We start from the raw sequence: 16062 nt of genomic DNA, 5'->3' as shown, positions 1-16062 counted from the left end.
GCCCATCACTTCAGCTGAATGTGGATATAGATTTCTTATCAGTTCAGTCTCCCTATTCAGGATCCCTTGCTGAAACTGTACCTTCATTTGGCAACGTGCATGTGGGCACTTTTTATCTCAGAAACCCCAAATTCTATGGTGTTTCTTTTTTTAAGAGTCTCTAATTACACCAAATGTACTACAAATAGCTGGGAGTTTCTTTTGAATATTATTATTTCTTTGGTTTCCCCCCCGCCACCCCTTGTTTTGTGCTGATTCTTAGCACAGGAGATACAACCATACTGAACTACTACCTTTCTCAAAAGCAACATTTGCTCTGCTGGGGGTAGGGAGGAAGGTGGCAAAGACTGTCAGGATTTTGAGGTAGCATTTCATGACCCAGGAGAGGTATAAAAAATTAATTGTGGGGGCTTCCCTGGTGGCACAGTGGTTGAGAGTCCGCCTGCCGATGCAGGGGACACGGGTTCGTGCCCTGGTCCGGGAAGATCACACACGCCGCGGAGCGGCTGGGCCCGTGAGCCATGGCCACTGAGCCTGCGCGTCCGGAGCCTGGGCTCCGCAGCGGGAGAGGCCACAACAGTGAGAGGCCCACGTACCGCAAAAAAAATAAATAAATAAAAAATAACTGCACTGCCACTGATAACTATGCATTCCTCCCTACACACAGGTACCAGAAGAACTCTGGAATCCGTGCCTGCTTGGACAATCTGCCCCATTTTACTGGCCTGTTTTTGTTGTCATGTCGATAGGTTATCAGAGTTGAATCTGGCCCCTCTTTATCTGAAGACAGAACCTGTCAGTCAATAACGTTTCACTCGCAGCGCGAGTGTGTGTGCTTGCTGAAGAGCTCAGAGCTCAGTTTCGTCATCTCAAGGACAGACTAAAAGAAGATGAACGATGTGACAAAAGTGTTTTCCACGTTAGAGCATAACAAAGGGGTGCAGAGTGGTCATAACGGAAGATAACAGGTGGTTAACTCCATCAGTATTTAATTTTGTATTTGCTAAAAGTCCATGTCCATAATTTTCTGTCTTTAAGACTCGTGTATATAACTTACGCCTCTGCGCTTTTTAGTACCTACATATATAGTGATCATATGCTCAATAAGAAATGGAAAAGAGGGAGGAAAAAAAAGCCAGCCAGATACTTTTCACCAAGCTTCAAAGTTTCTTAGGAATCAGAATTTTTTTTTTTAAAACCACAGTGTATGCAATGTATTAACCATCATTCAAGGTGGTGACAGTATCACTGGCTAAAATTCTGATAACATCACAGGGGAAAGGAAAACTTTTTCCATACAGCATGGAGTTTCCAGCCCTAGACCTAAAGATTAAACTCTCAGGAAGGAAACAACTACCCTTGCAACATATAAAATACTTTTAGTTACTATCTCTTTCTTACAGGAACCACACATTTAACTATAACTGTAAAGCAAAAAACTTTTTTAAATAATTGAAAACAGAACTGTGCCAAACAGAACAAAATAAAATAAAAATAAAATAAAATACTACAGTCCTATTCTGTGTTAGAGGAAGTCTATCCTTCATGATACCTATTAATACCCTACATTTTATTTTGGAGTTTCCTGCATCAACATTCACTTGGTTTATTAGTGAAAGCCAAGATATATTTATTTAAGAAAAAGATTAAGTCTGGATTGGTTTTTGTTTTGTGGCTTCTTGTCCTCCCTAAAAATGCTCCAAATTAACATTGTGAAATGCAAATACTAGTCATGCTGGGAGCGCTCCTTTTTATCCTTTCTTTACTGTATTTATTCTCCCTCTAATTTTTAGTTTGGAAGGATTTCTTTTAAACCAAGTATTAGTTTGTTTATATTAAAATGTACTAATCTTAGTGGGCTAAATAGTATGTCAACTGTTTCTTGCTGTAAGACACTAAACTAAGATATCTGAGTATTATCAGTGACGAAATAATCCATTTCAATCAACCTTACTGATACTGATGAATTATTTAAGATATTGATAATTATAGTACATATGGATATGAGGTAAATGATAGAAAATACTATAGATGTGGAGTTGAAAACAAAAACTGAAAACAGACAACACATTAGAATACTAATTATCTAGTCTGATGATTACATAACTCCATAAATGCGCTAACCTCACAGTGTTACTTTATAGTTTGGGTTTTATGGGTTTAAAGACTGAAGGAGTTCGACTAATAAAAAATTTTATTTAGAACTTTAAGATATTTTTTATCTATTATAAACAACTGCATGTAAGTTAATGAAATTAATAAAATGATTATTACTGGTTTTCAAGAGAGGTTGTAAAAAATACTAAGAATAAAGGATAACAAGCACCAAAAAATCATGCAAAACTGAAAGCAAGATTATACCAATTTAGTAGTTACTCTAAGATTTATTAGTTCTGCCACAAAAATCAACATTATAATTCTGATGGTTTAAAAACATGAAAGAAAAAGTGAATTGAAGTTTCTCTTACATTAAATAGCACAAAAACTATTAAATATATAAGAATCTTTTAAAACATAACTTTATTTATCTTGGCAAGCAGAACATATGCAGCTCTTTATTTTGGCAAGTAAAAGACATGAAGTAAGAGTGACTGATTAGGTCTAGGCAACAATTTCACAGTTATTCCAAATACTAGTCATGCTGTAATACATGTCCCTCCAAGTATTGTAATCCATGGAATTTGGAGTCTCAGTTCAGTTAATCTAGTTAAAAGTACTTGAGATGCTAAAATCTATGTATTTTTTTGAAGATTTCCCATTGAAATGTCATGAGAAATCATGAAAGAAAATCACAGTCGCGGGCTTTCACCTTTTCTGATTCTCGCATGTATTGCATCCCTAAGTACAGCACAGTTTGTACAGCGTTTTCCATGGCTCCCACTATATACATATGATGATCCTCAAACCTCCACCTCTGGGAGCCCAGATCCTTTTCCCAAGCGTCAGTCTTGTCTCTCCAACTGCCAAAGGGACACCTCTATCTGAGGTCTCCACGGGCACCTTAAACTTGCTATGTCCGAAACTGATCTCATTACCTTTCCCTTAAACTGGCCTATTCGTTATTCCTTTTTTTTTTTTGTAACATTAATGGCCACATCACTTACCTATACACCCAAGGAGTCCTGCTAGATTCCTTCCTCTGCTCTACTTCTCCTTCCATATTTAATCGGTTACTAAGTACGCCAATCCTGTATCCTAAATATCTACTGAATCAAACATCTTTCACCGACCCTCTTAGTCACTGCTTTATTTCAGGCCTTAATTAACTTTGATCTGTATTACTGCAACAGCTTTGTAACTAGTTTCTTAGCTGCACCTCATTTCAGTCCATCCTCCACAAGGCCATCAGAGTGACAAGAGGCTGAAAACTGCTCATGTTCAGGATTTAGAAGAGCCTTCATCACCTGTCATCACTCGATTCCTTTCAAACCTAATCCCTAAGTGTCTCTTCTCGCAAAACATTTTCTTTTGCAAATGCTGTTCTTCTGCCCGGAAGAACCTCATTCATTAACTCATTTATTAACAACATATTTATTGTCAATTACTAGACACCAGTAGGGCTTTGAAGATAGAGAGGTAGAAGACATGATCCGTAGCTTCAATCAAGATCTCAGAGTGAACTTGCCACTCAGCTTCCCTTATCTCAGTTTTGCATATAAGAAGTTTAAGATGTCTATGGAGACTCGAGATCAACTCCCAACTCTTCCTTTCAAACTCAGCTGGAAAGACACCTTGTTTTGGAACCGTCCTCAGCCTCCCTGTTCTTCTCTTTAGTGTGGTGGAAGCACCATGTCCTGTGCACCCCTGGCACCAAGGACATACTTCTGTAACATTGTCACGTGGAGTTGTAACTCTTGGCTTGTTTGAGTTTTTCCCACTAGGCTGGGAGCCTCCTGAGATCAAGGGCCTTACTGTGTCCCCACAAGTATAATGCCTGAGCCACAGATGATTTCACTCAGTAAATGTTCTTATTTCATGACAGTATACTTCATGTGGCCACAGTGTACAATTTTTTATAGTTATGCTGATTCTTTAAAGCAATAGGAATTTTTAAGCCAACAAACTTAAAACTTTATTTCTTATATACTATAAACAATTACACTGTTATTATTTATTGTTAATGAAATTAATAAAATTATTATTATTTGGTCCCAGGAGATGTTATAAAGGTACTTTCTGTTTTGTTTCACGGTTTTATAGATACTCATGTTCTACAAACAGTTATGCATATACTTTTTCTTCATTTAAAGCAAAATTTCTTGATCTATATCTTTTTAAAAATGAACATCTTCTAGCTTTTAAAGAAACACAATGATTAAGGAGAATCTGGAATATGGAGAAAGGCACTAAAAGTAAGTTTTAAAGTAATATGTATTTGATGCATTTCTTTCTCTTTCATATACAACTCAATTTTTAAAGCAAAATAGTTACATATAATATAGTGTTTTCCTATTTTCACCTAACATTATATTATGAATCCTTTAAGGTTATTTTATAGTTCTTTGAAAATAACTTTAAGTCTGTATATTACAGGGGCTATTCCCCAATTCATGTCACAATTATCCTTTATTTAGGTAAGTATAACATATCACTATTATAATTACTGTATGATGAAACATTTCACAAATGTAAATAGTGCTGTGATAACACCCTCACACATAAAACACTGTACACATCTCTATCTCTATGGTAAAGATTCTTAGAATGGAAACTGTTGGATCAGAAGCATAAACTTTTAAAGACTCTTGGATACACATAAAATAGCTTTCCAGAAAGTCAGCACACATTCACATTTGTTTCTCTATTAAATTCCTGGATACATTGCTTATCACTGATTTTTTTAAAAATTCACCTTAGGGCTTCCCTGGTGGCGCAGTGGTTGAGAGTCCGCCTGCCGATGCAGGGGACATGGGTTCGTGCCCCGGTCTGGGAAGATCCCACATGCCACGGAGCGGCTGGGCCCATGAGCCATGGCCGCTGAGCCTGCGCGTCCGGAGCCTGTGCTCCACAGCGGGAGAGGCCACAGCGATGAGAGGCCCGCATACCACAAAAAAAAAAAAAATTCTCCTTCATGTGGAAGGGGGATTTACAAGTATATTTTCTCTGGCAGTTTAAGGAAGAGAGAGTGATGTGCACATCTGGCAGCAGTAATAATAACGCCTTATAACTGGATCATGGTCACCTTCCTACTCTTATTTAGCTTCTCACAATAACCCTATAACGTGGATACTATTGTCTCCATTAAAGCTGGGAGACAACCTCAAGGAAGTTAACACTGAAACAGCCCATTTATTAAAGTTCTTCTCAGGAATTACCATGAAAACTCTCAAGACTCTGGTTAAGAGAAAGTAGCTGGTAAAAGAGCTGTTTCATTTTTTTCCTTCTTTCTTTCCAGCCAGTGTGCAATTTGACAGGCAGCCCTTAGTGAAAGGAGCTGGACTGAAGTCTTTCACCCGTATCAGTCTCAAACCACCTCACTTAGAAACTAAATGAATTCACGCGGGCAGACAACCGATGGAGCTGTGAAAAGCCTACTCACATCACAGACGGATACAATGGCCGAGCCATAGTTTTCTTCTTTATTCAGAAGAGTACCCGCATTATTGTATGACATGGTCATTCGTGTGCAATGGCTACTCTTTTAACACAGTGTTGGAGGTGAGGTAGGTGGAAACAGTAGTTGTCTTTAAGATGGGCGTCCAGAATGGGGTACTGATTAAAATACTGTATCTGGTTAAAAATGACAAATTCTTACCTTAACTATTAATCCTTTCGAGTCCACCAACCATATCTTCTTCATGGCTTTCTCCTTTGGTAAACCTTCTTTCTCCATGGCCATAACAATCAAGTGCGCAATCCCTAAGGCAGCCTTAAAAACAAAAATGTTTCATGTTGTTCCACATAATCCCTTATCAAGAGTCACATTTTACCTCATTTCGTCACTGTGAACAAGGAAGTACAAAATGGCTCTGTTGACCGAAAGAGCTATATTCTTCTTCACTTGTACTGGGAGTGAAGTATTTTTGTCACATTTGGGTTCTGCTAAATGACAATTATTTACTCTTTTTATTACAACAGAATCACTATTATGCTGCTTTATACTGAGCCACAGATAAACCAGTGATATCCTTGGTTGTCAGCATCTTTAACCTTGTTCATACAATTAAGATTTCCTCTAATAAGAAAATATTGAATTTAAAATAATGAACTGCTCAACCTTGCTTATGAGACTGTATTGCTTATTGTTCAGTTCAAGCTCTGCTAACTGAATTGGAAGAATGAAGCCTGGTCATTTGGATGAGAACTTGACCAATTAGGCAATAAAATGGAACACTTAAAATATGTGTTCCCGAGCATTTATTTACTCTCTTAATTTGGACAAAGAAAGTACTGTGAGATTTCTTGCAAGATTAAAGGAAACAACTCCTTTGGTATATGATAAATTTGGAGATGATCTGTGAAATTTCCAAAACCTTTTCAGGGACAAACAAGGGCCAGTTTTGAATCATCCAACCATGAATACCTCTCTCCTGCTGAGTACCAAGAACTGGCCTGTGGCATTCAACAAAACCCTTTGGAAATTTAAAGAAGTTTACTAAAATTAAGTACAGCATGTAACAATTCACAGAAATAAAAAAAAATCAAATTTTAATGAGCTGTAATTTAACCTTGATTTTTATTCTGATATGAAAATAAATTTGTGACTTACACCCTGAATTCTTTCACATGGTTATATCTTGTAAGTTTTAGCTTCATGTATTTTGCTTTATTTTAAGAACAAGTAAAATCAAACCCAAGACAGTATACAGTTTCTTCCAGTGTAATACATTTATTCATAATCATATTAAATTTGAAAATTTAAGGCTTCTTAAAATATGTATAGCCACGAAGCATTTCCCCATTTATTACATTCTATAATTCTAAAAAGATTTTGGCAGTTTTCTCACAAGAAGCTCAAACTAAATTGACATTTTAATTTCTATTTTGGGGGTGAATTATTATAACGAGTCTAATTTTCTTCTTTCAAATGATTAACCCATAGAAAAAGAGAACAGGAAACAGCATTATTTTGTATTCCTGCCAACTCTTTCCAACAATTTTAAATGTTTTAGTTCTTTTGCGTGTGAATGGTTATACTGCATGATGAATCTTCAATTCAAGATATTTTTTCTAAGAAACTTCTATATAGTTATGAATGTGCACATTGAATTGTCAGTCAAGTTAAGAAAATGTTGGTATGTGACACTGGAGGATACTAAAAGTTAGCATCGGCTATAATAGCTTAAATACTTAAAGGTTTTTATATATAATTAGTCATACACTGGAAACTTTTTTGGTTCCTGCATGGCACCTTAAATATGCCTAACAAAAACCCACAGCAACATCTGATAATCTTACAAATTGAAAACTGTGAAAATATCTCTATGCCTCTAAAGTCTCCTGTGAAAAATTAATATGCCTCAATACTTAATTTGAAGAATCTTTCAGTAAAACCTATAGTTTCAATAAACTAAAAATTTGAGAGACTACCTCAAACTTCAAATTCATGAGTAATTAGAATGAATGTTATGTTCACTACTGTAGGAGAACGTAAGCCCTACATAAGGCAGGTACCTCTCCAGCTCCTTGGAATAGTACTGTTTGATCAGACAGCTTATTCTTGGTTATTCGAAGGGCTGCAAGGATGCCAGCAACTGCGACAGATGCCGTTCCTGCAACAAGAAACACCCTGAGCAATCCTCACATGGGCGCTGCTGTATCCCGAATCCCAAGCCTCAAACTGATACTCATGTCTTGAAATCATCACACAACAGGTTAACTGGTGCAGAAAAGGAACCTGCGGTTGTCTGACCCCACGCTTGCATTTGACGTGAAATTCTCAGGCTACTGACATCTGTCTTTTAAGACAGCAACTTAACGACTGTTGAAAACTTTCCAAAAAAGAAGGTTCTGTGGCTGAATTTGGTGATGCAGTGACTAAGAACCTGCTGGAGAGGATGTGCAGAAGAGGGAACCCTCCTACACTGTTGGTGGGAATGTAAGTTGGTGCAGCCACTGTGGAAAACAGTATGGAGGTTCCTCAGAAAACTAAAAATAGAGCTACCATAGGATCCAGCAATCCCACTCCTGGGCATATATCCAGAAAAAACTATAATTCAAAAAGATTCATGCACCCCTATGTTCCTAGCAGCACTATTCACAATAGCCAAGACATAAAAACAATCTAAATGTCCACTGACAGAAGAATGGATAAAGAAGGTGTGGTATATATGTATATACAATGGAATATTACTCGGCCACAAAAAAGAATGAAATAATGCCATTTGCAGCAACATGGATGCAACCAGAGATTATCATACTAAGTGAAGTAAGTCAGAAAGAGAAAGACAAATATCATATGACATCACTTATATATGGAATCTAAAACAATGATACAAATGAAGTTATTTACAAAACAGAAATAGAGTCACAGATGTAGAAAACAAAGTTATGGTTCCCAGGGGGGAAAGGTGGAGGGGGAGGGATAAATTAGGAGTGGGAGGTTGGGTTTAGCAGATGTAAGCTTTTATATATAGGATGGATAAACAACAAGGTCCTACTGTATAGCACAGAGAACTGTATTCAATATCCTATGATAAACCATAATGGAAAAGAATATTTTAAAAAAGAATATATATATATTCAAACTGAATCACTTTTCTGCACAGCAGTAGTTAACACAACATTGTAAATCAACTATACTTCAATTTTAAAATAAATAGATAGATAAATAGATCAATAAATAAAAAAGAACATGGGGTCTGGATTCTTAGGTGGATTTCCAGCTCAACCTGTTTACTAGCTGAATGAATTTAGAGAAATCATTGTATTTATCAGTTTGCTCAGCTGTAAAATCACTGTATTATATGAGATCAAAAAATACTAAGTGCTATTAGAAAATTTAAATGTTTTAATTTTCAATTGGAAAAATTAACAGTTAATAGCAACGAAAAACTGATGTTGGTGCAGTCTTTAATCAGCTTCCTACCTATGATAAATCACTGGTGAATCCCAAGGACACTGGACAAAATTAATGTAAAAATCATTTAGGATAAAAACTGAGCTTTCCTCATCATGCCTCATGGTAGTAGAAACTTCACCAGTTCTAATTTTATTACTTTGCCATATAAGCTTTCACAGATCACAGAGCAGTTCTTTTGCTTTGAACATAATTACATGGCTCAATTCCTTCATGGTTCACGTCTGAAATATAACTCTGAAGCTTCCTGCAGTACCTCCCTGTTGTATCTACAATTTACTCCTCTAAAGTAACATTCTACCTATGATTCCTAGATCACTCAGCTGGGTAGTAAAGCCTAGTGAAATTTTAAACACTCTCATTTAGTTAAAAAAATAAAAATAAACCAAAAAACATAGATTAGAATAGGTTTGAAGAGTGACACAATGATGAAGCGTTATGTATGCCAAATACCAAAGATGCATTAAACATTGCACCATCAGTAGATTTGTTCTTTTGAATCTTTTGGTTGTTTGCTTCTTTCTTATAGAATTTGGTAGTCACAAATAAGATCACAATAAATGATTAATTATTGAAGAGCTGTGTGTCTCTTGCATGTTTTTTATTTAGGAACACAAATATAAAATGCTTGCAATTTTGAGCCGCCATGCTACACATTATGAATTGCAATTAAGTCACACATCACACAAAGGTCACTCTTCTATATATTATTTATGATGAAAGCCTGTGTAAAAATAAGGCGCTGATCTACGTAAGAAAGATACCATGGCAGGTTTAGAATGGTATTTGCTTCATACAACAAGACAGATTGACTAGAGTTGTTAAACAGATGAAAAGAGAATTTTAATTAGAGAGGTACAGCTATCCAGACACTAGATGAACACTTATTCACAAATAGCATCTCAAACTGTCTCTACATTGGCCAGAAGTTTGGATTTAAGGGACTCTAAGCTCCCTTCCAACTCTGAGATTCTGTAACTTGAAGGGTCTCTACAGATTCTACCAGCACCCCAAGATTTAACGAGCTGAAGAGTCAAAGTTGAAGTATCATCAACAATCACTGTGTCTATACTATTGTTTTGATTTTTAAATAGAATTGGGCATTTAAGGATAGACAGAATAAAATATTCCAAAAGATACTAGCTATAATGTGTGATATTTTTATATGGTTATGCTACATCATTCTGCACTAAAACTCAAAATGTTTTAAGTTCAGACATATTACCCCAAATAAGGCAAAATAAGTCTCTATCTACACTGGATATCAGAGCCTTATATTTAAAAGTATATTTTATGGGGATTCCCTGGTGATGCAGCGGTTAAGAATCCACCTGCCAACGCAGGAGACATGGGTTCGAGCCCTGGTCCGGGAAGATCCCACATGCCGCAGAGCAACTAAGCCCGTGTGCCACAACTACTGAGCTTGCTCTCTAGAGCCCACGTGCCACAACTACTGAAGCATGCGCGCCTAGAGCCCGTGCTCCGCAACAAGAGAAGCCCCCACTCGCCGCAACTAGAGAAAACCTGCGCACAGCAACGAAGACCCAACGCAGCCAAAAATAAATAAATAAAATAAATAAATTTTAAAAATATATTTTATAATATTTCCTGAGGACATAATGAAACATCTAAACTTCTCTTTACAGAATTAATTAACAAAATTAGAAATATTTAGCACTACCAAAAGGTGAACTTGAACATGATTCTTCTACACAACCTGGTCCTACCGCCTGATACTGCCTTGATTTAAATTTCATTGCAATCAAGGGAGTAAATGTGACAAGTTGATGTTACATAAAAATGTGAGTCTCCACATTAAATTGTTCCAAAGTAACTTCTGCTTTGAGATTGAAAACTAAACTTTTAGGAAATCAAAGACAGGTTAAAGTTTATCTTTGTACTATCACTTTTAAAGAGTACTTAACATTTAACATTGTTAGCGAGATACTAAAGGGTCAATCTTAAAAGTGTAGAAACTTCTATTGTCTTTGTGTACAACTTTAACATTAAGTCACCATTTATGCTGTCCCTTTGCTGTGGTTATTAAATATCAGTCTTACCTTTTATCAAAGAATCACTTCTACTAATGCAATTCATTTATTAAATCTGATTAGACTTACTATATAAAACTAGTAGAGAAGACTTATGTATAATCCAATTATTACAGTGCTTTACTAGATAAATAGATCAGGTGAAGAACAAGAACTAGAGGCAGGAGGAGGATGAATAAATGTGTTTAAGCACACAGACTGAGGCGTTTAGGGCACCTACCCCGGTCCTGAGGGGTGAATGTGAGAGGTCCAGGGCACCTACCCCGGTCCTGAGGGGTGAATGTGAGAGGTCCAGGGCACCTACCCCGGTCCTGAGGGGTGAATGTGAGAGGTCCAGGGCACCTACCCTGGTCCTGAGGGGTGAATGTGAGAGGTCCTGGGTACCTACCCTGGTCCTGAGGGGTGAATGTGAGAGGTCCAGGGTACCTACCCCGGTCCTGAGGGCCTGAGTGTAGGAGGCACCAAGTACCTCTGGAAGTGGGGATAAAAGAGAGGATACACACAGGAAGCTGCTCAAAAATCTGTTAAGAAGTTGTCTGAACCCAGATCCACTTCCCTCTCCTGTCGGCACACAGTTGACTCTCCCACACCCTGGAGGTTTAGAAAGAAACTAGAGGTTTCTTTTCTTTTTTTTTTTTTTTTTTTGCGGTACGCGGGCCTCTCACTGCTGTGGCCTCTCCCGTTGCGGAGCACAGGCTCCGGACGCGCAGGCTCAGCGGCCATGGCTCACGGGCCCAGCTGCTCCACGGCATGTGGGATCTTCCCGGACCGGGGCACGAACCCGTGTCCCCTGCATCGGCAGGCGGACTCTCAACCACTGCGCCACCAGGGAAGCCCCTAGAGGTTTATTTTCTAAAGAGGGTCTCCGGACTGTAAGGCACCAGACATAATTGTAAGGTTCCAGGGATAATGGGTGCAACGGTACCATACTCAAAATAAGAAAGACTAAATGAAAGTTTATTCTTTCCCTACTTGGCTTGAAGAACACTGGCAGAAAGTTGACACTGGCAGGAATAATAAATAATATAATAATAAATATGTCACCTATAATCCCATTGTCTAGGTACCGTAGTTTTCAACATTCTGATGTACATTCTTACAAGTTCTTTCTCTACCTGATATATGCAAATTCAAGAAAACTTTATAGAAAAATATTTCATGGGAATAGAATCTAAAAAAGAGTGGATATATGTATATGTATAACTGATTCATTTTGCTGTACCTCTGAAACTAACCCAACATTGTTAATCAACTATATTCCAATAAAAATTAATTTAAAAAAATCTCATGCCATGCTTATTATTTTAACATACTTATTTAACATATTTTTATCACCTAAAAATATTTTGTTGACTATCTTACCATATCAATAATATATTTTAAAATATTATTTTGTATAGTTGTAATATCCTATAGGATGAACCTGTGATAATTTATTTAACCAAACCTGTATCTTTGGGTATTTAGAGGCTTTCTGATTTTTGCCATTAAACATAACATCACAGTAAATATCTTTATCTGAATAGACATTTTTCCAGAGAAGACATACAAATGGGCAAGACCTCACTAACCATCAGGGGAATGCCATTCAAAACCAGACTGGGATATTACCTCACACCTGTTTGAATGGCTATTATCAAAAAGACAAGGGACCCTCCTGTAATTTGCTACAGGATGCATTTCCCAAATTGCAATTCCTCTGCTCTTCCTGAATAAACTAAATTTCTGGTATTAAAAAAAAAAAAGACAAAAAAAAAATAACACATGTTGTCAAGGATGTAGAAAAAAAAGAACCCTGGTGCACTGCTGGTGGGAATGTAAATTGGTGCAGCCTCTATGTGTTTTCCGAAAACATTATGGAGGTTCCTCAAAAAATTAAAACTAGAATTACTATGTGACCCAGCAATTCCACTTCTGCGTATTTCTCTGCAGGAAACGAAATCACCGTCTTGAAAAGATACATGCACCCCTATGTTCACTGTAGCATTATTTACAATTGCCAAGACGTGGAAACAACCCAAGTGTCCAATGACAAATGAATGGGTAAAGAAAATGTGAAGTAGATATATATATATGAATGTTATTCAACCACTAAAAGGTAAGAAATTCTATCTTTTGTGACAACAGGGATGAACCGTGAGGGCATTATGCTAAGTGAAACAAATCAGACAGAGAAAGACAAACACTCTGTCTCCCTTATATGTGGAATCTAAAACAAAAAACAAACACATAGATACAGGGAACAGACTGGTGGCAGTTGTACAAAATGGGTACAGGGAGTCAAAGGCACAGACTTCCAGTTAGAAGATAAATAAGTTCTGGGGGTGTAATGTACATCATGGTGACTAGGTTAATAATACTATATTGTACATTGAAAGTTGGCACAAGAGTAGATCTTTAAAGTTCTTATCACAAGAAAAAAAGAATTTGTAACTATGTGTGGTGATGGATGTTAACTTGTTGTGGTGATCATTTAGCAATACATACGTGTATCAAACCATTAAGCTGTACACCTAAAATTAATACAGTGTTATATGTCAATCACATCTCATTTTGAAAATAAACAAATATGTAAACTAACTAGCTAAATATCCCTGTATATTTGTTTTGCACACCTTCGGCTGCAGAGGATAAATTTCTAAAAACAGAATTCTTGGATCAAAGATCTGCATAATATTAAGATCTGTGACATGTACTGCCACCCCAAGAGTTGTACCAATTTATATTCCCAACATCAATGTACAAGAGTGTTCATTTTCCTAAAGCATCATTAACAGTTGGGATTACAATAAAAACCTTTGCCAGCTTGATACAGAAAATGAGTTTGTCATCTGCTGTTTAATACGCTTTTTAAAACTTGGTGTGGTTAAACTTTAAAACATGTTTTCAGGTCAATGGTATTCCTTCATTTGTGAAATGTCTGTTCTACCATGTCTGACTTTGATCTTTTCAATTATCAAAGCATTTGGTATAAGATTAGGCTACATTTACCTTATTTTTAAAAATCCTAACGAGCTAGTTCATGATGGCAAAAATTTCTATGTAAATTACTTAGAATGTCAAGTTAGAGAATAGCTATTCCAGAGAGGGTATTATGGGAAGAAAAATCTCTTTTTGCAGCTGATTTTTTTTTTTTTTTTTTGCGGCACGCGGGCCTCTCACTGTTGTGGCCTCTCCCACTGCGGAGCACAGGCTCCAGACGCGCAGGCTCAGCAGCCATGGCTCACGGGCCCAGCCGCTCCGCGGCATGTGGGATCCTCCCGGACCGGGGCACGAACCCGTGTCCCCTGCATCGGCAGGCTGACTCTGAACCACTGCGCCACCAGGGAAGCCCTGCAGCTGATTTTAAAGACCAAAGGATGAGACCTTATTCTTTTGATCTGAATTTGTTGAATTCTGATGGTCTCCAGATTATATTATTAAATCTCCATTTCTGTTTTCTTTCTTTGTCTTAAAATTCTTTTTTTTTTTATGTGGACCATTTTTAAAGTCTTTATTGCATTTGTTACAATATTGCTTCTGTTTTATGTTTTGGGTTTTTGGTCGCGAGGCATGTGGGATCGAACCCGCACCCCCTGCATTGGAAGGTGAAGTCTTAAACCACTGGACCGCCAGGGAAGTCCCGTAATTTCCATTTCTTAATAGCTAATTTGCACACTTCTTCTAGTTAGCAATAATTTATAATTAGAATGCATTAAGGTCTAAATAAATTTTGAACTAAAATCTCTATCATTTAAGATTATTTTAGATCATTAATATAGTAGAATTTAAGTATTTTTAAAAATCAAATACTTTTCATAAAATGCTAATAAATTTAAATAACACATCTGTTAAAAAAAAAAAAAAAGAAAGAAAGTTCCCCCAAAGGCCCAGTGTAAAAGCATTTATTTACATGGTAAGGCTGTAATAGTTATGTAATTATTTTTGTTGGCACTAGAATGCAATTTCTATGCCCACAGTGAGGAAAGTATGACATCTGTGGGCAAAATAGTAAAAACATAAGGTTAAAAAGGTAAAACAGAAACATATGGGGAAGATGTGTCACTAAGGACACTATTTTGGTATGGAGAAAGCACAAAACAGTTTGGTCATTTCTAGTCAGAACCCCAATAACTTGCCACAAGTTTTGTCTAGTCAGAGATTAGACCCATTTTTCTCAAACGTAACTTTCTGTTGGCTAAGGCAGTAGGACCCTAAAATGTGGAAATATGTAGACTGTGTGTGTGCAGATTATACTTTAGGCAGATTAGTTGAGGTGAAAACTAGTTATTTAACGCTCCATAGGGGTGATCTGCTGGGGGAAATGTTCCGCTGTGGATTCTCAGGGCAGCTCCACATGCAGTGCTCTTGGCTTGGCCTGGCATCTGCCTCAGATTTCCTGTGCTCCTGACTTTAATGCTGATGCAGCCCAAGCCTTGACCCCTAAATTCTTGGCCACAGTTGACAGAAATGCTGACCCTAATTCCTAATTGCTCATTTTGTTTGATGATTTGGATTTAGCGTTCTTTTGAAGAACTCTGATACCTATTTATTCTGTAAAATGATTCAAAACTGTGCAGTACCGGTCTTTAACGTCTATACAGACATTTCTGTGAGACCCACAAAATCAAAAGATATAGACTATTAAAGAAAGGACAGGACAGTTTTGTTCAACAGTTAACTGGTGGCTACTTTAGAGACTACTACAAAATGAACTGATAAGTGACTTATAGACACTGATCTACAAAGCCTATGTCTGTAGCATCAGAGGCACTCTATCATTATATATTATATCTTCAAGTTAGGGTTATAGCACATTAAAATTAGACTGTCTTCATTTCCTTTCTGAAATCCTCCACATATTCACTTCTTATAAATAAACACTCAAAAAAATGAATACAAAAAGAAAATGAAGTTGAAATAACATAAGGATCTTTGTCACGAAGATGGCAATAAAGTAATAATGTAATTAACATCACAAAGGATTTTAGGAAAAGAAAGAGTAGACCAATT

The 16062-nt window shown here is 36.9% G+C and overlaps 1 protein-coding gene across 1 annotated transcript in view; it reads right to left on the bottom strand.

The window, feature by feature from the left end:
• ME1 (malic enzyme 1) overlaps positions 1-16062 on the bottom strand; it is a 194963-nt gene that overhangs the window by 25591 nt on the left and 153310 nt on the right. The window contains exons 8-9 of the mRNA XM_004270079.4: positions 7615-7712; positions 5756-5869 (exon numbers count right to left, since the gene is read on the bottom strand). Coding sequence (XP_004270127.1) covers positions 5756-5869; positions 7615-7712 — 212 coding nt within the window. The remainder of the gene's footprint in view (positions 1-5755; positions 5870-7614; positions 7713-16062) is intronic.

This window comes from Orcinus orca, chromosome 12 (genome assembly GCF_937001465.1).
Source record: "Orcinus orca chromosome 12, mOrcOrc1.1, whole genome shotgun sequence".
In the NCBI taxonomy this organism is placed as follows: domain Eukaryota; kingdom Metazoa; phylum Chordata; class Mammalia; order Artiodactyla; family Delphinidae; genus Orcinus; species Orcinus orca.
The sequence above is the reverse complement of the archived record's forward strand: the minus strand, read 5'-3'. Positions and strand labels throughout refer to the sequence as shown.